The 21,353-nt window shown below is 40.7% G+C and overlaps 1 protein-coding gene across 2 annotated transcripts; it reads left to right on the top strand.

Moving 5' to 3' along the window:
- Positions 1–896: 896 nt before the first annotated feature.
- grhl1 (grainyhead-like transcription factor 1) lies at positions 897–16,735 on the top strand. 2 transcript variants are annotated; one of them, XM_026152489.1, is made up of 16 exons: positions 897–1,066; positions 3,227–3,419; positions 3,695–3,768; positions 4,266–4,399; positions 4,504–4,736; positions 5,356–5,438; positions 5,720–5,873; positions 6,201–6,312; positions 6,703–6,797; positions 9,423–9,666; positions 10,136–10,263; positions 11,904–11,932; positions 12,132–12,217; positions 13,659–13,744; positions 14,148–14,212; positions 15,442–16,735. In XM_026152489.1, exons 1-16 carry the CDS (start codon positions 1,047–1,049, stop codon positions 15,554–15,556), a joined length of 1,851 nt encoding a protein of 616 aa, XP_026008274.1. In that variant the 5' UTR covers positions 897–1,046; the 3' UTR covers positions 15,557–16,735. The 2 variants fall into 2 exon arrangements, with proteins under 2 accessions (XP_026008274.1, XP_026008275.1); XM_026152490.1 differs by lacking the exon at positions 897–1,066 and adding an exon at positions 1,393–3,122.
- The last annotated feature ends 4,618 nt before the right edge of the window (positions 16,736–21,353 follow it).

Below are 21,353 nucleotides of genomic sequence, written 5' to 3'. Positions count from 1 at the left end.
TTAGATGAGGTTAGATTATTTTATTTGTACCCATAGATAGATTTGAGCTGCATTACTTAGTCATACTCATATGTACATTTTCAATGCAAGCACAGACAACAGCCAACAGCATGTTGGCCAACAGCTTAACACAAAACACTGAGGAAATAAATAAATAACAATGACAAAGAATTCCCACAGCATCATGTAGGATAGCAAAGGATTTCCAGGAAGACCCACGTTATCAAAAAACTCTCACAGAGCCACCATACAGAGACAGAGGGTTCTCCTTTAATTTGTCGTCTTTGAATTGAGTTCATGCTCATAAAAACAGGTCTCCACTTATCCACAGCATGTTGATCATTTATCAGTGAATTACGTTATTAGTTTACTAAACGTCTTATTACCGTGTTATACAGGAGTTATCAGTGTAGACTTTAAAAGAGCGCGCTTGTTCATGTCTTTGTGAAGTGAATCAGGTCTTTCTGCCACAATAATCTCCATCATAGCAGCTCCCACATAGTGACATCTATGAAGCCTGCAGGTGTGTACAAATAAGTGAATATTTCCTTAGTGACTGTAATCATCAAAGACTTTCTTTCCTTTTTTTTTGTAAATCATTTTAATTTTTAAGTCATCCCAATAAATTTTGCACTGGCCTTTTTTAGGGGTAGGGGGAATATATTTCTCATTTAATATTCCAATATGATAAAATCACAGCTTTTAAAACCCAGTTTTACCACTGCTTTCTCCAAACTCACCCTACAGCTGCAGGTAGGCCAACAGGTGAGCCAATCACAAGCCCGGCAAGGGCAATTGACAGTAAGACCCCGCCTCCCGTCCACCTGTAATCCAATCCGCGTCCTTGTCACAGGTAAAACCGGCCTTAATTTCTAAGCATTGCCCCAAAAAGCGAGAAAAGCCGACAAAACCCGTTCTCTCAGGAGGGGACACCTTGTTTGTTGCCGTGGCCCTTATCCAGTGTTAGCAGCGGAGTTTTCCAGGGTGGTAAAGAAGACGGATCGGATTTTCAGTACCAACTAGAAAGTCCAGTTCGACCGACCGAGATGTCACAGGAGCATGACAAGTAAGTTGTCCTGACTCCTCTGTTAGCCCGCACAACGAGCATGTTGACACTATAAGCTTGTAATACTGACTTTAATTGCTTTTGTGGATTTTCTGATTATTTTTGCAATTTATTTTTTTAAACAAATACATTCATTGCACTGACGGATTTTTCAAAAGCCGAGGTCACACTGTGACCTGCAGCTGCAGCCTTCTGTATTTTTCTCAAAATCGTGTCCTGATGTTCGTGTCGCATATAAGCATGAGCCTATTCTACGATCATTATAGCTCCTTTTAAAAGGGTAAGTGTGCGCTGTTACAGCGGGTTGCCAAGCGGGGAGTTGGTGTAGTCTCATAGTTTCCCATGGTGTTGTAACTCCGCTCGTTTCACCTGTCATGTTCGAGCCTGTACAGGTGTACCTCCACCTGTCGTGCGAGCTGGAGGCGACTGTTGGAATAAGAGCCGTCCCGGAGTAGAGATGGGCGGTTGTTTGATTTTGCCTTAAGCTTTAACTGTTATGTGGATAGTAGAAATGATGTTTGCTCAGGAATAGGCACAAGTCTCCGGCAGCAAGGTGTCAGCCAAGGAAAACTGCCTCTGCACAGGTGTAAAAGAGATTTAATGGAAGATAGAGCTTAAAATAATAAAATAATAAAAATAAATCAGTGTTTTTCAGATATATAAATGTTTAGTTTGAGATATATTCTGTATTCTGTGTGTGGGGGGGTTTGAGGGCAGTGACAAGGAGACATTTGAGGGGAGTGAAATCGTACACCTGCTAGGCGTTGGCCCCACGACTAACATAGACAAGCGAGCACAGGGCTATCTGAGGTTTTCATGGATTTTACTCTACACTGCTGTGTGTGTTTTGTTTTGTTTTTTTAATTTAAAATGAGGGATTAAAGCTCTTTTCTCTAAATGTCCAAAAAAGTAGTGTTATTTTTTTTTTTACTGCTCCTGTACATTAAAGTGACAGAAGTCTGGACTCATGCTGCCTTACTCACTTTATTTCTTGACATCTCAGTGTAATTTTTGCCTGATCAGCAATCAGACTCTTCAGCGCTTTGGGGTCCTTAGGGACTAGTAAAGCGCTATATAAATACAGGCCATTTACCATTTACCATTGTTTTAGTAAATAATGGCTTATATTGCCTTACCTTAGATATATTTTTTTATAGCCAACACATAATGGATTATATCAGGTTGCGTTTAGATATAGGGTTACTAATTATCACTTTCTCTGACCACTGGGAGACAAAAAAGTTGTATTTGTTGTAGATACTCAACATGGAAACTGATCCAGTCCGTTCACACTTTATAATAATTACTTTGTTGGATGTGGTTGCAGGATGGCTGAAGAGGGGATATATGCGGTTTCCGAAGTTTGTGGATGAAACTTTAATAACAAGAGCTCCATTAATGACTTTACTCTGACTGGGGCTTAACGCGTCTCAGCAAACAGAAGCTGTGTAAACATTAAAATTTACTGTAAACAGGTGACTTCAGTGCAAACGTCGCAGGCTCATCATCAGCCGTTTCGTACACGCAGAGGCGTTTTTGTTTTACTTTAAATGTAATGCACCCAGGTTCAAATAGCTTAAGGTTGCACACTGTGCACAGCATACCAAGGCGATGTTGAATTTTGAAGAGGAAGAGAAGGAGCGCGAGGCAGGCGGCTACTGAGCGTTAAAATCTCATGATTATTTGTCACAAACAAGTTCGTTTGCAAGCACAGCGCAGGAATGCAGCCGGGTCAGATGCGTCACATGCGGGCGGCTTCTCAACCAATGAGTGATCCCCGAACTAGAGTCGTTACACTGGACGATCCTGTAGAGCATCTTTTTCTCGATACACCTTCTGCCTCTGTGGTTCAGCGGCAGAGATTTGTTGCACAATCCTCGAAAAGCCTGACCAACTGGTCCTGCAGATAAAAAAAAAACATCTACATGGGTGATCTCTCGCTCTTATAACCTGTTTGTCTGTTTTGAGCGTCACTGAGATTTCAGGTCCCGGTCTGGAGAGCTTATGTGGAGTCAGTGTGGAAAATAAGTCCATAACAGGAGATGAATCCCTTCTAGTATGGACGGCTCTTCCCTTTTGCTGCGCACATCCATGGCTTTTATTTCATGTCATTAACTGCTTTGTATGCGGTAACTAAAGCACACACTCTCCCCCTTTTAGCAGTAAACGTGCGGTCCTGGTTCTCCAGAACGAGCCGGGTTATGGCGGCCAGCGTCGCTCTTTCACCACAGAGGATGAAGCCTGGAAATCTTTTCTGGAGAACCCGCTGACAGCTGCCACCAAGGCGATGATGAGCATAAATGGAGACGAGGATAGTGCCGCAGCTCTGGGTCTGCTCTACGACTACTATAAGGTATCAGGAAAAGCTCAGCAGGAATAGTTTCTCCCCTCCTTCTATGAGGAGTAGTGCAAAATCACATACTGGAGGAATAGTTGCCAGGTTCTTGCAAACTTTCCCTCTGTGATCCTCACCCTTAGTGACATCTGATCATTAAGTAACATCTGTGAGACAGAGTCTACATTATGTCATGTAACTGATCTAACTATGAGTACAAACAGCAGGATGACCCAGTCTGGTAGATGTGATGTGGTCAGACGCTGAGCGGCTGTGTTTACTCTCATATACAGGTGCCCAGGGAAAAGAGAACAATACACCAGCCCAAGACAGACACACTGGTCTCTGATGTGGATCCCAACAAAAGGTAAGCGGCAGTCCTCTCCGCGTACCACCTCCCCCTTTAAAAATAAAAGCACAGCAGAGGGCAACAGCAGAAAACAAGAGAGCGATTCAAGCTTTTGTGATATGATTTTTAAATTCTATTTAAAAACTGTATGCACATTTATTCTCAGGAGTGTACCTGTTTTCTCCAGAGCAGCAAGGAAAAATGATTATTGACATTAGGATTTCTTTTGCTGCTTTAGTCAGGCGTACTAAAATAGCTGCTCCGAGTGTCATAGAAGACAACTTTAAATTCTCAAAAAAGGAAGGAAAATGTCCGGTGTACAAATTCCTTTGTGTTATCAATGGGTCGTTAATCAGTTCTCAGGCATGGCAACACCAAAGGTGAAACCCAGGACTGAGAAAAGGGAGAAGCAGAAAAACATATCATATAAATAACCCATTGTTTCAAGGTTTATCAAAGCAATGATGTATTGTATTGGAGATCTAAAATTTATGTGCACTTCTACTTCGTCACAGGCACCAGATCCAGACCGGACACTCCATAGTCCAACTCCAGGAAGCCAGTATGGAAAACAGGATCCCGGTGCTCAAGCCTCCCTTCAATATTCTTCAGCTGGGCCCAGACAAGAGAGCCCACTTTTCTTCACCAGGTCTGCTCTGATTCAGCAACACAAACAGAAAAAAACAGAAAAATTTAGAAACCTGATGATCAGTTAACTGTTTTGGGGTTTTTTGCTTTGTTTTGTTTTTTCAGATACTACTGTCACAGTTTCCATTGCCACCGTGCCAAACCAGACTATCAAGACAGAGGTGCCCACTCACGGCTTCTCGGTGACTGTGCCAAACAACTGCAGCGAAACGGAGAGCCACGTGGGCGTCTTTGACCGCCAGCTCACCCACAACGCGGTCCATTTCAGCCCTGGCACCCAGGCTCGTACGCCCCCTGACTCCACCTTTCCCGAGAGCTTTAAGGATGGTTCCCAGGAAGTGAGTGTTTCGATGCCCCCCCCCCCCCCCCCGTCAAAACCCTGCCAATGCTCTTCCAGCACCCCCTCCACCCCACCTCCTCCTTCTCCTTCGCGTTCCTCTCCTCTCCCCTCTCAGATCTCTCCCATCAGACAATAGGATATTCACCCGATCCCATGGAGCCAGCGGTGGGCTCAACCTTCCCTGGTTTTATTTGAACATGCCAAAATAGTGGCCAGTGTGTTATTATGCCATTGTCTCACCAACACAATAAAGTGCTGTACTTTTCTCCTACAATAGCCAAAGCCCTTTCTCTCTCCTCTTTCTCTTTTTAACCTGGAGGGGAATTACCTCAGAAAAGCCAACAAAACCCCTGTACAGGAGGGGGTGGAGGTGGCCGCAGAGCCATTTTTTTTAAACAAAAACCAAAATGAAGGGGAATAAAAAACACCAAAACAAACTGTTATACCTGATGAGAGAAAGCCTAGCCTAATAAATGACTAGAATGAAACACAGTGTTCATCTAGTTGCTTACACAGTTTGCTAGTTGAAGAAAATCATCTAAAATTTATGCAAAGCAGCTGTTGTATTTCCTGTTCCCATGCTTTGCTTGATTCTGTTTTCCTTTTTTGCGCTTCAGGTGTTTTCCCTCCCAGGAGATCTCCAGTTTCGGATGACCTCCATGACGCCCGAGGACTACACTCAGTTTGACACCGTGCCGGGGTAAGTCGCCCTGCCGCCGGCCCACCGTCCAACTTCCACACCGCCATTCAGCTTTTGACACGGCACAGCAGAATGGCTTCATTCATCTCAGTCACAGGGGAGACACCAGACTCCCGTCTGTGTGTCTCACAAGTGTCTGCACATATTTAAAGCCCGCTAGGTGTTACTCTGCTGTTTCATTCGTCTCCTCGGATTTGTTTACAGAAGGGATTTTTTTTAAACGCAGCGTGCTGTTGTTTATGGTATTCACTAGATTTGACCCTTATTTTTGTGTGTCTCAGGAATAATTTTGAGTACACTCTCGAGGCATCCAAATCTCTGCGTCAGAAGACAGGTGACGGGACAATGACGTACCTCAACAAGGGCCAATTTTACCCCATCACCCTCAGGGAGATTGACAACAAAGGCCTGCAGCAACCCATCACCAAAGTCAGGGTAAGAAAGAGCACTTAAAAAACCAGGAAATGACATATAATTCATTTCAGATCAATTCAGTTTTATTCATATAAAAATGACAACTACAGTTGTCTCAAGTCCCTTATATTGTAAAGTAAAGACCCTACAAAATACAGAGAAACCCAAAGGACTTGGCGACAGTGGGAAGGAAAAACTCAGTTTTAACAGGAAGAAACCTCAGTGTGGGGCAACCATCTGTCATGACCGGTTGGGGATGAAGGGAGGAAGACAGGAGAAAGTGTATTGCAAAATCTGATTATTGACAGTCATATTAAGGTATCACTGTGCTTTATTTTTTTTCCTCAGAGCGTGGTGATGGTTGTGTTTGGAGAGGAGAAGTGCAGAGACGACCAGCTAAAACACTGGAAATACTGGCACTCCAGACAGCACACGGCTAAACAGAGGTGCCTCGACATCGGTAAGTTCTGAAAAACGATGTTTTCATAATAAACCACATCGTGAAATAAAACAAACCAAACCGACCAGTTTGAGTGCGGAGACATAGCGGACACACTAATCCTCATCTGTCTGCAAACTCAAGCAGCTGTTTGTAGGCACATCTTAGCAGGAAAAGGTGTGTTCTTTGATTGTGACAGCTCATTTTGCTTTTGATGGATTACTGTTAGTCTGTAACTTTCATAAATCTCAGCATATGTTGAAGTTACCTTACCTTTCTTACTTTTTCCGGTTTGTTTTTTATCATTTATTTAGATTTATTTAAATGGGCTAATTTCTTTTTTACTCGGCATAAAGCAGTTAATATGCTTTCAATACATCATTTATTAATAACCAACATCTGTTGCTCCAGCTGACTACAAGGAGAGCTTCAACACCATCGGCAACATTGAGGAGATTTCATATAACGCCATTTCCTTCACCTGGGACACAAACGAGGAGGCCAAAGTAAGTCAGTGGACTTAACGCATCCACACCCACATCCACACCTTCACAGGTACACGGCTGCCTGACACCCCCACTGACATCTCTGACACGGTTGTTGCTTGAACCAAGTCCAAACATGACAGTTCACTGTTTGCACTTCAGTGTTCCTGTCAAAACAAGAACAGTGTTTGGTTCTCAGGATCACCGGTGATCCGAGGCTTCCGCGTACTTCCTGGTCTTGAACGTTTAAATATGAGGCTTGACCTTTTAACAACAACAAACTTAGACACCTAAAAATAGTCCTCCTTTTCTTTTTGTTTGTTAAGGCCCCGTGCCTGAATGACAGTGTCAGGTGCCGAGTCCCCTTTATGGGTGATCGTCATCCCCTTTGCTCACTTTGATCCCCCCAAAAACAGTTGTTAAATATAATTAGTGGTTTTAAAAAAGAAGAGTGAGGATGCGGTCATGTCGCAGTCACTCCTCTCCTGTGTGGTTACTCAGGTTGTGTAAAAACACAGAGGTGTAGGTGTGTGTGTGAGTGTGTGTGAAAGAGAGAGGTATTCCTACACTCTGTTCTTATATTCTTGACTGGTCCAACCTGCCTGTCACCCTTATTGTGATGTCGCATGTTTAGGTATTTTTGGACATGAGAAACAAAGAGTGCAGGAATGAGGAAACTCATTGGGAAGGGAGGTGACCAGATGGAACAGTTGTCAAACAAAATCCGTCAGAAAGGAGGAGCTCCTGTCCTCGTCTCCACTCATGATTGTTTATTTCTTTGTTCCCAACCCTCGTGCTGCCCTGTGGCTCTGCTCTGCTCTCGGCCTGAGATGGAAGACTACTGACAAGGTGGCAAACAGACAAAGAGACAACACAGCGCTGCCGCTCATCACCGGCGTACTTTTCTTTAGGCTACACTTTGGATAAATAAAGTCACATGAACAGACCTTCCTAAGCACACACACACTTATACACACACTCACGCTTGCATACCAGGATGTGGGTCTAACTGTCTCATGACTTGTGGCATGCATTCATAGGATGTTCATCCTTGTGTGTTTTTGTTACTTCACCATTTGTATAACCGCCCAGCCACATTGTTTGAGCATCTCATCAGCGAGGTGTTTGGTTACAGATGAAGGTGTTTGGCGTGTGTGTCTTTGGATGGATGTCTGAGAGGATCAGTTTGGGTTTCTGACCTTGGGAAGTGAGGTCAATTTACATGCTGATGGGATTTCAGGATATAATTAGGAGTTTAATCATTTGGTTGTGTTAGTTAAACTTGGTGTGTGTTAAGGTGAGAAGTCCGTTAGAGGAAGTACCTGTATGTGTGTGGTTTGCCCTTGGGCTGAATGCATAGCAGTATATGTGCATATATCAAAGTGTACTGTATATGTAACCCTTATATAGTCCTGTGATGATGGAGGTAATAAAGGTTATAAGATGAGGAACAAAGGCAAAAGTTATGTAAGGCTTTACTATATCAAATCAAGGTTGCAAATCATATTGTTTTAGTATATTTACATCAAAACAGCACCAACATCCAAACTGTCTGCATGTGTGTGGTTGTTATTGATTGAAACAGCTCAAAAAAGGAAGAAAGAGTATTAGATCATCCACAGTAACATGCTCTATGGAAAAGCTTGTGACGCTGCATCAGTTCTCTTTAAAAGTACTTTTGTTATCAAGTCGAGTTCATCGATTTATTAAGTGCAGTTTTATCATATGATTTCCATGACTTCCATTACTCGTAATACTAAACTGGTTACATTTTAAATACTATAAGACATTATATTGAATGATTTGGATTCAAAGTAACACCTGGTATTCCTTTAGTGTGTGTGAATTTTTAAATTAATTATTAATTATTGTCCCCAATTAGGTTTTATGGATATAAAATGATGTATAAAATGTTTCTGCTCCAAACAGACTTTTTCCTTAACATTTAAAATATAGTTGTTGACCATTAAGGACCATTAAAGACTGTTAAATGTCTTCATTTGTGGAATACACCAAATGAACGACAAAGGCTATATTTATTTGTACACTGCTTAACAAATTAATTAAATCAATTCAAACTAAAATCTATCAAATTCACTGAACATAGTTCAGGTGGTTATAGCCAAATTTCAACACTGGACTTCTCTGAGAAGTCAGAAATAACTCGAGCATAATAATGATTTACTTTACTATTGTTCTGCTCTTTTGTAAAACAGCAAATTATATATATAGACAAGAAAACGCACACGTGTGGCAGAAACCTTACATTTGGTGGTGATCTAATAAATTTGTTAAGCACTTTCCCCTTGAGACTTTTCTATGTGGTATTTTTAAACCTGTCTTGATTGTGTGTTGTGTTAACACAGTTAGAGTGTGTTTTCAAAGCAAATAACCAGGACAAAGGAAAGTAAAATGAGCATGTAATTACTAAAGCCCACCAAAAGAGGCCAGCAAAAGACACTGAAAGCATGTGAGGCCTGACTATGAGATACCTGCTGCATCAAGGCCTTCCTGAAAGTTAAACGTCATCGCATTGGCTTCATGATTAAGAAGCAGTTTCTACTTTAATAAACAAACTTTTAAGTTTAAAGTTGTACATTAGTCTGCTTCGGTCCTCAACTTTCTTCCTCTCTCCTCCCCTCACAGATCTTCATCTCCGTCAACTGTCTGAGCACAGACTTCTCCTCTCAGAAAGGGGTGAAGGGTCTTCCCCTGAATCTGCAGATCGACACTTACAGTTACAACAACCGCAGCAACAAGCCCATCCACCGTGCCTACTGCCAGATCAAAGTCTTCTGTGACAAAGGCGCCGAGAGGAAGATCCGAGATGAGGAGAGGAAACAGTCCCGCAGGAAAGGGAAAGTTGTCGACCTAAACTCTGGGCTGGCTTGTAAGTTGCTCTTAAGTTTTAGGATAATCAGCTACAACATATCATTACTAAAATGACCAGAGGCTTCCACAGTACGACCAATTTTCATTTCAAGTCGCCCTGACACGTGTATTTGTTAAAATGATTTCCTGTATGTAGATGAAAACATCCCCTTAGTGTGTTTACCCCCTGCAGCTGTAGTTCCTCTGAGCTCTGCAGCATGTTTCAGCTTGCTTCAGCTAAACATTTTTATTTTGAAGACCTACGCTACAACTTCACTATAACTACACTCTAACACTGGAAACCAGAATAGAGCAAAGACAAGAGTAAATGTGGTCCTCATGTGTCCAGGAGGTTTTCCTCTGCATTTGCTGGATAACTTTCAGCAAACATGTATTCAATCAAACCTTGTTTCACTCATGTCGTGTTATGTTTGACTTCATCCTACTGCATGAATATTAAATTGCTTCCTGCTGTCTTCCCCTCAAAGTTGCAGACATGAAAGTACCAATGCTCCAGAAACGTAACGATGTGACCATCTTTAAGATGATGACTGATCTCGAGACCCAGCCTGTCCTCTTCATTCCCGACATTCACTTCTCCACCTTCCAACGTCATGTGAGTGCCGATCAAAGCCGCAAAACTTTTTTTTTTTTTTAGGCCACCACTGAAAACTGTATGTTTCCTGCCATTCCCAAAGCACGAACGTGTCTGTTGCAACATTCATAGCATCTTAGGTGGTCCATAAACAGTTTGTTTTTCAGCTTCCGCCCACTCGGCTGCCAGCTGAGTTGAGGTGACCTGCCTGCTTGCTAGTTGGCAAGAACAGAGAGTTCTGGTTTTGAGCTTTGATACAAGTCCTACATACTGATGGCTAGGTTTCAAACTGGTTACTCACACCATGATTCATTTACCAGTGACTCAAAACAAACCGGCATACAACCACCTTGATTTATGTGTTCATATGCTCAGAGCAAAAAATAGTCTTGGTGCACAGGGAGAGAGGAGTGCAGTTTTCCTGTCGGTTTGTGGAAACATGTTGCAGAGGATGAGGAGAGATATAGGAGTTTACCTGAACTCTGCAGGTTATCTGGCTTTTTTATGAGTTTTAAACTGAAGGAGCGCCTCTTCTTTAGAACTGGACTCTGAGCTCTGCCACAGTGAACACGTCACATGGCACTTTCAAGATGAGCACGCCACACGGCGAAGCATGCACACCTGACGTGCTCACATGAGTTTACCCGGCAAAGGATACTGTTTTTGAGAAATTCCACTAGGTGTGAGCTTTGACTGCCCCCTGTTGGTAAATGATGCAAGTAGGACACCAACACCCCCCCCCCCCCCCCCCCCCCCCCCCCTTCTCTCATGCATGTGACGTTTACATTAATACCAGGAAAGCAGAGGAAGAGACAGGAGGTTGGTTATTTTTGGGGATGCCATTGACATTGAACCTGACCGAACTCTCTGCAGCCTCGCTATCAGTTTTTGATAACCAACGGGTTTGCTGATGTTCCTCTCAGAATAGAAAATCTATTCACAGCAATGCCTGTAATCGATACAGTCAAAGGGCGAAAGGCTAGAAAAACAACAGCCTTCCAGGAATTACAAAAAAAAAAGAGTTGGATCATTTTAAATCAGAGGATCTGCTTTTTTACTTTGTTTCATATGATAAAAAACTCTAATATTTATTAAGAGCCTGCAATCTGAAGGCATTAAGTTGATGTGTTTGAGACTAAATGGACAAGTTCTACTTTATTCTCACATTTTGCAGTCAAATTTATTCAATCGGGTGATAGATAAATAATGACACTAATCGATATTTGGTATTTAACACGAGCGCTAACAAGATAAAAAAGGAGTGCAGTTGCGTGAGCCACAAGATACCAGTGAGTCCTGTCAGTCCACCCGACCTGCACTTCACCGTCCACAGCTGTACAGACTGGTTTATGTTGACCTGTTCCAATTCTCAGTGATAAAGGAAGAATAAATGGGGCAACACAGGAAACTATTTGGACTCGGCTGTTGACTTTACCTTTGGCCTAGTTGACTGATTTAGCCACTACCATGAAGAGTTACGTGAAAAGTTACAACTGCAGGAAATTGGTTAAAAACGTTTTTGGATATATTTTAACAAATCATCATAAATATTTGATAACAATTAACTATAAGGCAAATAAAATGTATTGTGAGATGCTGTATGTAGTTTGTAACCTTTATGTTGCATTTGAGTGAAATTCTTATTTTTCTCTGTTTTGCAGCCCTTCTCCACAGATGATGGAGAAGACAGGTGAGTTCACTTCACATTTGCTTCATGGTAGCTTTGAATTGCCGTGACCTTTGACACTTCCCGGTAAAATGCATACAGGGTTGCGGTTTCTAGGAAATGTACGTGAGCTTTTTTGTCTGTGCTCGTGCTTTATGGCCTGTCAGCCGGTTGTTGAGACCATTTAAGCAGCTGTTTGTGTGCGTGTGTGTTTCAACCACAGCTCGGGCATGAAGAGATTACCCTTCAGTGACGATGAGTTCGGTTCACCCCAAAACAAGCTGCCGAGAGTGGAGGAAGCAAAGAAAGGTACTACGTGTGTTTGCTGCTGTAGTGCAATGTCCACACTGCTCATGTTCTAATCAGCAGCCTTTGAGTGATGCTCCCCTGTGCGTCTGCGTGTGCGTGCGTGTCCGTCTGTGTTTGCTGTGGTCAGCGCCTGTAGCTCCACACATACATACACAGAAACACACACACACACACTCTCCCTCGCTCTCGCTCTCTCTCTGGGCCATGTGATAATTCCAAGTCTTCCAACATATACACGTGCCCCAGCCCTCCACTGACCCAACGAAATACCACAGATCACTGCGTGCATGCAGACATCTATGCAAACAAGCATTTGCCCTTCACCACCTATCCCATTCATAGACACTACAATTTTCAATACATTACAAATCTGTAAATGCATGTTTTGAAATATTTTGTAGCTTAGGGAGGAATGTTTTAAACATTCAGGCCTGCTTCAAAGTGCTTCTGCACAAATACACCTCTCGTACCTTCACAAAGCCACACTCGACCTTGTTAAATACATTCTTGCGGAATGATGTTAACCACAGAGAGGGGAGGAAGGAGTCACCGATTGCATGTTTTTTCAAAATAATTTCATCAATAACTGGACACTTTTTTTCTCTTCTGTGGTCTTTAAACATGATGCTTCATTTCAAGGGGACACAAGGCAGAAAAGTGGAAGTAACTACATTTAGAAGGTGCTGTAACACTGCAAGTGGTACAAACCCTTCTGTACTGGCTTACTGTTGTGGCAAGGTTTACTACCTTTCCACAGCAGTCATGTTTTTCCTTGTTGTAAAACTGTAAGCTCTGGGGACTTGTTGACGTCTCAGTGACGTAGAGAGTAGTCAGTCAGCTCCTGTGCAGGCTCCTCAAACTGAAATCTGTCATTATGTTTGGCTACTTCAGTGTAAATGTGTAAATCTGGCTTGTGTCATCATAAAAGCATCTCTCAGTTTCCCCTGTCTTGTTTGTTTTTAGTCCACATAAAGAAGTAGATAAATTAGCCACATACTCAGATTACAGCAGCAAACTGTATTATTTTTTAATTGTCTTAAAAATCTGTTGGAACCAGATCTAGTGTAGTATCAGTGAACCTTCTAGGAGCGCTCTATCTGAGATCTCTGCATGTTCTTCTGCAGTCTAGCAAAGAGATGGCTTGCAGTGTTATATATAGTATAGCTGCAAATGTATTAATGGCTCAAGGCATATGTGTACATATATGCATGCAGCTTCACCACTCTGAAAGTCCTTTGGAGATGTGGTAAAACCTCAAATCCTCAAACCCACACAAATGTACCAAAGCATCAGTAAAGCAGTCTGGTCTGACGCAGATAAACCCTTTTATGACTGCCGCTGACATTTGTCTGAGGTTGAATTTGTGTTTGTGTTCAGTCCATGAGCGTGCATGCTTTTCTTTGACGCCTGCTTGCCTCCTCTCTCTTTTTTCACCACACAGTCCTGCTGTACGTGCGCAAGGAAACAGACGAGGTGTTTGATGCCCTCATGCTGAAGAATCCCACGCTGAAAGGCCTGGTGGAAGCTGTAAGTTGTCCTCAGTTCACCGAACTAGCTATGGATTGTACTAAAGAACAGTTTCTTGCATCATCTAAGCTTTGCTGAGCCACTAACACAGGAATCGTGCAAAGTAGTGATTGGGGAAAAAATAAAAATGTGTTTTTTAGAATTGCACAGGGGACAAAAGGTGTTAATGGAGGGGAGGGTTAGGGGAAAAGATTTAGAAAAGACATGGAACGTGGAAATGTCCTGGGAAAAAAGTGGAATGGGTACTTCAGGGGTCATCAAGTTTAAAAAGATGAAAAAGAGTGTGAAGGTCATGGATATTAGTAATAGAGTACTTATGTGGAGTGGGTGAGATAACAGGTAGTAGAGGTGTTCTGTATTTCTCTTAACACAAATTTGTGTTTGTTTTGTTTTTTCCAACCAGATTTCGGAGAAGTATGAACTGCCTTATGATAAGGTTGGAAAGGTCTACAAGAAGTGCAAGAAAGGGTGAGTGTATACATGTTTATCACATTTCCACACTATGTTTGAAACTTTGTGAAGGAGGAAATCTGTTATCCATGAACAAATGAATACAAAATTCATAAAGTGTATTTCTATATTTCTTGGTGCTTTACTGAACTGTTTCACCTGCAGATGAAATAGATCATTTAGTTATAACCAATCATATTTTTCCATTGTATTTCTAGACTAATGATTGGTTTTTCCCCTTTACATCAAATTATTTTATATATATTATATCATATAAATTATAACAAAATATATTTATATTATAATAATATATATAATTTAGTGCTGTCAGCGTTAATCTTGTTAAAATGACGTTAACGCCACAACCGCACTAATGCAGTAAATCTCTGTCAGCGAGTTAGCGCGGATCGCCCCGTGCATTGGGCTGCACGGCGTCAACACGTTACTGCGGTTAGCTCGTTAATGTGTTGACGCCGTGCAGCACGGGGCGATCCACGCTAACTCGCATTAACGTCATTTTAACAATATTAATGCTGACAGCACTATTATAATTAAATCACAACAGGTTCTCCTCACACATAAAGTAACGGTAAACTTGGGGATTAATTGACCAATCAGCAATTAGCACATGCAGATGAGGTAATCACGACCTGGGAGGAAATACGCACATGCCTTACAAGAATTACACTTATATAATGGGAGAAAGTGTTTATGCTAAGCTAACCAGCTGGTGGCTCTGGCATGCTTAGTCCTGCACGCACCCAAACTTAATGCTTTCTAATATGCCCCTTTCCAGCTCCGTGTCTTTATTCTTGAACTCCATTAGAGTAGCTTTGCATGAGTCACAGTTCAAAATAAGTGTATTTATTGTATACTGGGCCATTATGTGAAGCAAAAAATCAGTCTTTTCACCTCCCTTAAAAAACAGCTGTCTTCTCTTTGAAAGAAAGTAGGTGGGAGGGGTTACTAAGCCTAAATGACCATATTAAGTATTTCCCCTGTCACTGATGTCATACAGAGCTAAGAGTAGAAAAAGCTGTCTGAAATGATTTGTTTGGATCATACTGAAGCCCATGTTTTTGGCTCATATGGATTATTTGTGGATACACTGACGTATTTAAAACTTTGGCTATGATTCATATGAATATGTACCACTGCAAAATTACATATATGTCACAATAATTCATAATATTAAAAAAACATTTTAAAATATTTCACTTCAACACACTATTTTGTCATTTTGACAGCATTCTAGTCCACATGGATGACAACATCATCAAACACTACTCCAACGAAGACACCTTCCAGATCTCCATGGAGGAGTTGGGCGGCTTGTACAAACTCACCCTCACTGAAATCTGATTGGAGATGTGATAGATTACCCTGAAAAGAGGGGCTGAGGACAAATGGAGCCGTCAAGTTTACACTTCTGGCTATGCAGTGATTATGGACCTGTCATTCATGTTGTCTGCGTGTTGTATTAGCGTTCAACAGATGTTTTTTTGTTTGTTTGTTTCCTTTTTTTAAAAGCCATAGCTCTTAACGGATACTGGTTAGAGATGTAAGTTATACATTTTGATCATTATAAAGCTGTTTGTTTGTGCATAAGAATTAACAAGTGAGGACATATTTGACACTGACATGACACTTTTGCATTTAGTGAGAATATGAGCTGAGCCTCAAATGTCAGTGCCTGCTTTTGTATATTTTGCTCAGGCTTGCAGAGCAGTTGAAGTGCTGCTATACCTCATGCTATACAAAGCAGCAGAGTTCATTCATTCATCAGAAGAAAGAGATTATCTTTCCCATTCTAAAGCCACAGCGCTGATGATCTGCAAAGTTTAGCGCCCAGAAATTCGTAGTAAAATGCCCTTGAATTGTTGATGAAGCTCCAGAGGTTCAGTGTATTAATACTAAACAAAACGTGGCAGTATTTAGTGTGTAAAACCATCATATAATTTGGTAGAATATTGTAAATGTATTTTTTTTTTAGCCTAGAAGATTTTTTTTAGGTGCCATTAAAAAATGCTTTTTCTCAGATCAATTTAAATAATGGTCTCCTCTGTAAGTATTAAATGGTCACTAAATATGTTGATAATATTGCAAAAACAGAACTACCCTTTTCCTCTAGAGTAGATTCACAAATGCTGTAAAAATAGGTCAATTAATATCTAGCACAGTCTGTAATGGCTGTCCTGGAAGTGCAATATGATGATTCAGAAAACAAATCTCATCAATTGCCATAACATACACTATAGAAATCATGTTGTTGTTTTTTTATTTGTACATAGCAAAAAGAAAAAAGGGATCTAAATGATCTCTCTTTTGTATCTCAGTACTTATTGTGTATATATTTATTAAGAGAATGGATGTGGGTCATTGTTTTTTAACCATATATAGATTTCTATTTCATCATAATATAATGTTGTTGTTTTTTTCTTTTTATATGAAGTTATTCAAAAATTACACGTTCAGGAACACAAAGTTAACATCTTTTTGTTGTTTTTGTTCCCTAATAAAAGCTCTGCTGTAGCTGCTGTTTTGGTTGTGTAAGACTTTTTTTCTTTCTTCTAATAAGATGTTTTTTATTAAATATCAGATATGATGGTGGTTGATCTGCTGGGCTGTGGCAGAGATTAACTGTCGGTCCACAGGAGCAGATGTCTGGGCATCAACTCCAACCCTGCAGACAGGAAGTGGGCATGACAGGATAGCCTGGTGCAGAGAAGCTTCTCTGTCGGAAACCTGGCCACAAATTTCCACATACAGTAGCTGGCATGCTTTGATTGCGCTAGGTCCTGAAATTTGATACATTAATGCTACAATTAACATTTAAATTACTCATTTTTGTAAAAATGTAGAAAAACACAGTACCCACGCTTTTAAAATAAAGTTTACCAATCAGAGCGGTGTACTACAAAGCGATTATAATGACTTAATGAGCTATATCAAACCTGATCGGAGGCAGGTTATCCTTCATGTTTCGGTTTAAAATCATTTGGAAACATTACATTTCACTGATTCATTTTCACCGATTCTTTTATTTCAAACATGTTTTAAGTGTAAGTGAGAATATGTTTTATATGTGCAACTTGTCAAGTTGTAAATTACTAAAACCACTGAATTAAGTACAAAGTCTGCATCACAGAATTGTGCATGTATTAACTTGGTGATTTAGAAAGTGTAAAAATGCAGAATTGTAAGATAGCAAAAGACGTACCCTTAGGCCCCCTCCTCAATTCAGAGATGGTCTTTTCCTTTTCATGTAAATTGCCTCCTTGACTCCGCGCTCAAACCAGCATTCCTCCCTGTCCAGGATGTGTACATCAGCCATTCCCCAACTCTCTGTGAATGGTAGTCATGGCCATTAATCAGTGGTCTTTGATCAATGATCTTTGATCAGTGGTTGTTAATCAATGATCATGAGAATTTGCATATTAATGACCTCCCAGTCCATTGTTCCCTCAGTGGTGCTAGTTTCATTCATTATGCAAATGTACTGTTTATAAGATTGGGGAAACCTGCAGTCAGCTGAGACTGAAGAAGTCACTTGGATGAGTAACGAATCGTTTCTCCCACTAAAAAACGCTACATCCAGATGAACAGAATCAACCTTTGTGGGCAGGTAATCTAAGCTTTGCACCATTTCCACTTTCCCACGCTGCCAAGCCAATTGTGACATCACGGGTCTAGTCCAGTGAGCATTCTGCTGGCCTTCTTCAGGCCAGCTTTGACTTTAAAACTTTAAATCTCCCTGCGCAGCTGTCATTCTTCCTTGCACTCGACTTCATGCAGCCCACCTTTTCTCCATCACTGCCTCTCTTCACTCCATTCAAGCCTCCATCTTCATCTACACCATCAGCGTCTAGACTCTGGGAGGGTCCTGCTCTAAACCCTATCACCACTATGATGGGCCGTTGGGGTCTAACCGCCAAATACCTCAAACTGAATTCTTTACATCAATAAATCATGTTCATTTCCTTCTAATGAGTTCTCCTTATTGAAATATATCACTTTTCAAGACTAAGATCACAAAATGCTCCTCCAGAAAATAACAGAGTATTTTTTTAAAAATGGGGAAAAAGAGTTAACTAAACACAAGTCTAAAAAAAATTGTTTTTAGTCATTTCTTGATAAAGACCACTGAGTCCATAGACCTCAAGCTGCCTTGGTCAGATTAATGGCAGTTTTTTTGTTTTGGTACTTTTGCATTTGCTTCATTTTCCAGCCCTGGAGGTTGTTTTACTGAATCTTGCCAGGCAAGCAAGTTGTCTGGCCCACCCAAACCAACCAAAACCAAACAGGAATATTTTTCTTTTTCTTCAGCCAATAAAAAAAAACATCACAGAAAACAGAAATACCCTTTCTAACTGGGCGAACAGCCTACAGCTTGCTATAACAGCATTAATTATAACTGCATTTATAATCAGCTGCACAGCTTTTGGAGAACGTCTTTCTCTCTATCCTGTTATCAATAGATGCAGATGTTGATTCCTGCTGTTCCTGTCTGTGGAGACAATCTTACAGCTTCTATCGGTGTGTTTTGGAGCAAATTAATGTTCTTAATATTAGTTCAATAAGGAAAGATCATAAGAAGGAGCTGAACATGATTTATTGATATACAGAATTTATTATCTAGTGATTAAGCTTGGATGGTCCATCACTACTGAATAGACACCCAGCATTAATAGAATTTAGGGCAAACAACCCCCTCACCCTGCTCCCCAGAGTCTAGAAGCTGGTGGTGGAGAAGATAACATGGAGGCTTGGATGGAGTGATTTGGGTAAGGCGGAGATGGAGAGGAGGCAAGTTGCACGAAGGAATCTGCAAGAGAGAATGAGAGATTAGCAGTGTGATTTAGGTTGAGAGTGAAGGCTGATTGGCTTAAAGAAGGAGGTCAGAAAGATGATTGGACTAGAGCCATGATGTCAGCATTGAGTTTTATAGTGTGGGAAAGTTATGTAAAGAATAGCCAAACACCTGGGAAAGCAGACAGACCAGTGAATGCAGGTCATGCTTATTGAACTTAGTTGTTTAGTCTGTCTATTTTTATTAGTGGTCATGTACAAAAGCAGACATTTCAGCATCTAAACAGGGATCCAAAACAAAAACCTGCAAATTAGTAGCTACCTGCTCTAACCTCCAGTTTTGTCTCACCAAAGTTACCCACCTGGCCCTGCTTACAGCTGTCAGTAGGTAGACTCATGCAGTACTACCATTTGTGGCTACAGAAGCAATCTGATCCCTTTAAACATATGATCATAAAAGAGGGGGATCTCTTATGGTTCAGTTGTGCAGTTATAAAGAGGAGAAAGCACTCAGTTAGAATTTAACCAACCAGCCTCGCCAGTGTTGCCATGTTGCCATGTTGCCACACTGCGATGCCTTCAAGTGTCTTCCACCATCTGTTGTCTTTTACTTTCTCATTCTGCAGGAGAATAGATTAGAAAAAAACTCTACTATTACACATGATGAAACTTTTTTATGGCTGTGGAAGCCCGATATAAATAAACTTGAATTATTTGCTTACTGAATAAAACTGTTTGTTATTATGTTTTTGTATTCTAAAATGTTGAATATGCAAATGATCTCATTAAAATGCCCTGAAAGCTACTTTCAACTGTTCCCTTATTCACAGGAAGTCACCACAGCAGGTAGCTCCACATGTTTGATTTATCCGATTTTTTTTTTTTTTTTTTTTACAGCAGATGCTCTTTCTGACACAAACCCAAAGGGATTTTTGTCTCCTCCTGGGAGAAAAAAAAGTGTAAACCACCACATTATGAAGCCACAATGAGATTTTTATTCTTATTGAAATGCACTAATTTGCATAAATGATAGTGGATATATCCTGTAAAGACAAATAAAAATGTGTGTTTTGGACATTTTCTTTCAACTAGTTTGAGTTAGCATAACGTCTTGCATTAAACCCACTGCTGGTGTCATGAAGGAACTTCTGTTGTAAGTATGGATGACTGATCAGGAAAGTGGTTGCTGATCACAACTCTTCTCTTATATGATTTAAAGAAATTGATTTAAATTGAAATTAGTAAGTTAAGCGTTGGCACTGGATTTCAAAATTTCTATAGTTACATACGGCATTGTTACAACAGCAGATAACAACAGGTTATTAAATGTAGCCGAAAAAGACAACTAAAGTGACTGCGTAAACAAAGTGTAAAGTACAACAAGCAGTTCAGGGTTAAAATGAAGGGTTTAAAGTACTGCTGTATAGAGTTGTAAAGATATATTGCATAGGAAAGCTGAGTCATCTCTAGTGAAGTGTGCGGATGAAGAGGAGGTTTCAGAAGACCCTTCTCTCCCTGCTGCATGAACATTGTCCGTGTCCGCTCCTGATGAGTTCATTGCATTTTTAACACCATCCTTTTCCTTTTAATACCCAACAGACCACAGCTTAGTAAATGTAATTACAACAGACTTAGAAAATATTCTTAGGTACAAAGAGTTGCTAACACTTATAGTGAAGAACCAAAGCGAGCTTGCGCTGGCTGTTCCTGCAGAGATCCTCGGAGTTCCCGCTACAGTACAGAAACTGTACTACAGGAACTCAAGTGCTTTACTGAAGAGCAGTTTTAATATATTTGCACCGTTTTCTTCTTAATTTACTACTACTCTATAGTACATTTGTTATACTTTATACTATTTTCTACTTCTACTTTACTATAGTTTATACTCCATGTCATTTTTTAAAAGTTCTGATTACATATATAGATATAATATAGATATAAATCTACTAATAATATTAGAATACAACTGTTTTCAGGTTTAAGGCTGAACATTGACATGAATAACCAAAAGCCCCAAATTACTCTACGGGAACTGGAGAGGCACACTACAAAGAGGGAGGACACAAGAAAGGGCAAAGGGAGACTCGGACAATATATACACAAGGTAATGAGGTGAGGGGAAAACAGGTGGGAAACACAGTGGGAATAAATCTGGAATAATCAGACCAGGGGAAGTCAAATGAAATACTAGAAAAATTTGCATTTCCTGCGAAAATGCTGTGTGGATGCCTTAACGTTGAAGATGTCTGCTGAAAAAAGCTGAAAAAGTTGAAAACAAAAAACATTGCCCTGAGCAGGATTCGAACCTGGCCCTCCTGGTCAAAGGGCAGCTATTTAGCTCACTGAGCCA

Source organism: Astatotilapia calliptera, chromosome 19 (assembly GCF_900246225.1).
Source record: "Astatotilapia calliptera chromosome 19, fAstCal1.2, whole genome shotgun sequence".
Classification (NCBI taxonomy): Eukaryota; Metazoa; Chordata; class Actinopteri; order Cichliformes; family Cichlidae; genus Astatotilapia; species Astatotilapia calliptera.
Note: the sequence above shows the minus strand (reverse complement) of the source record. Positions and strands in the feature narration are given on the sequence as shown.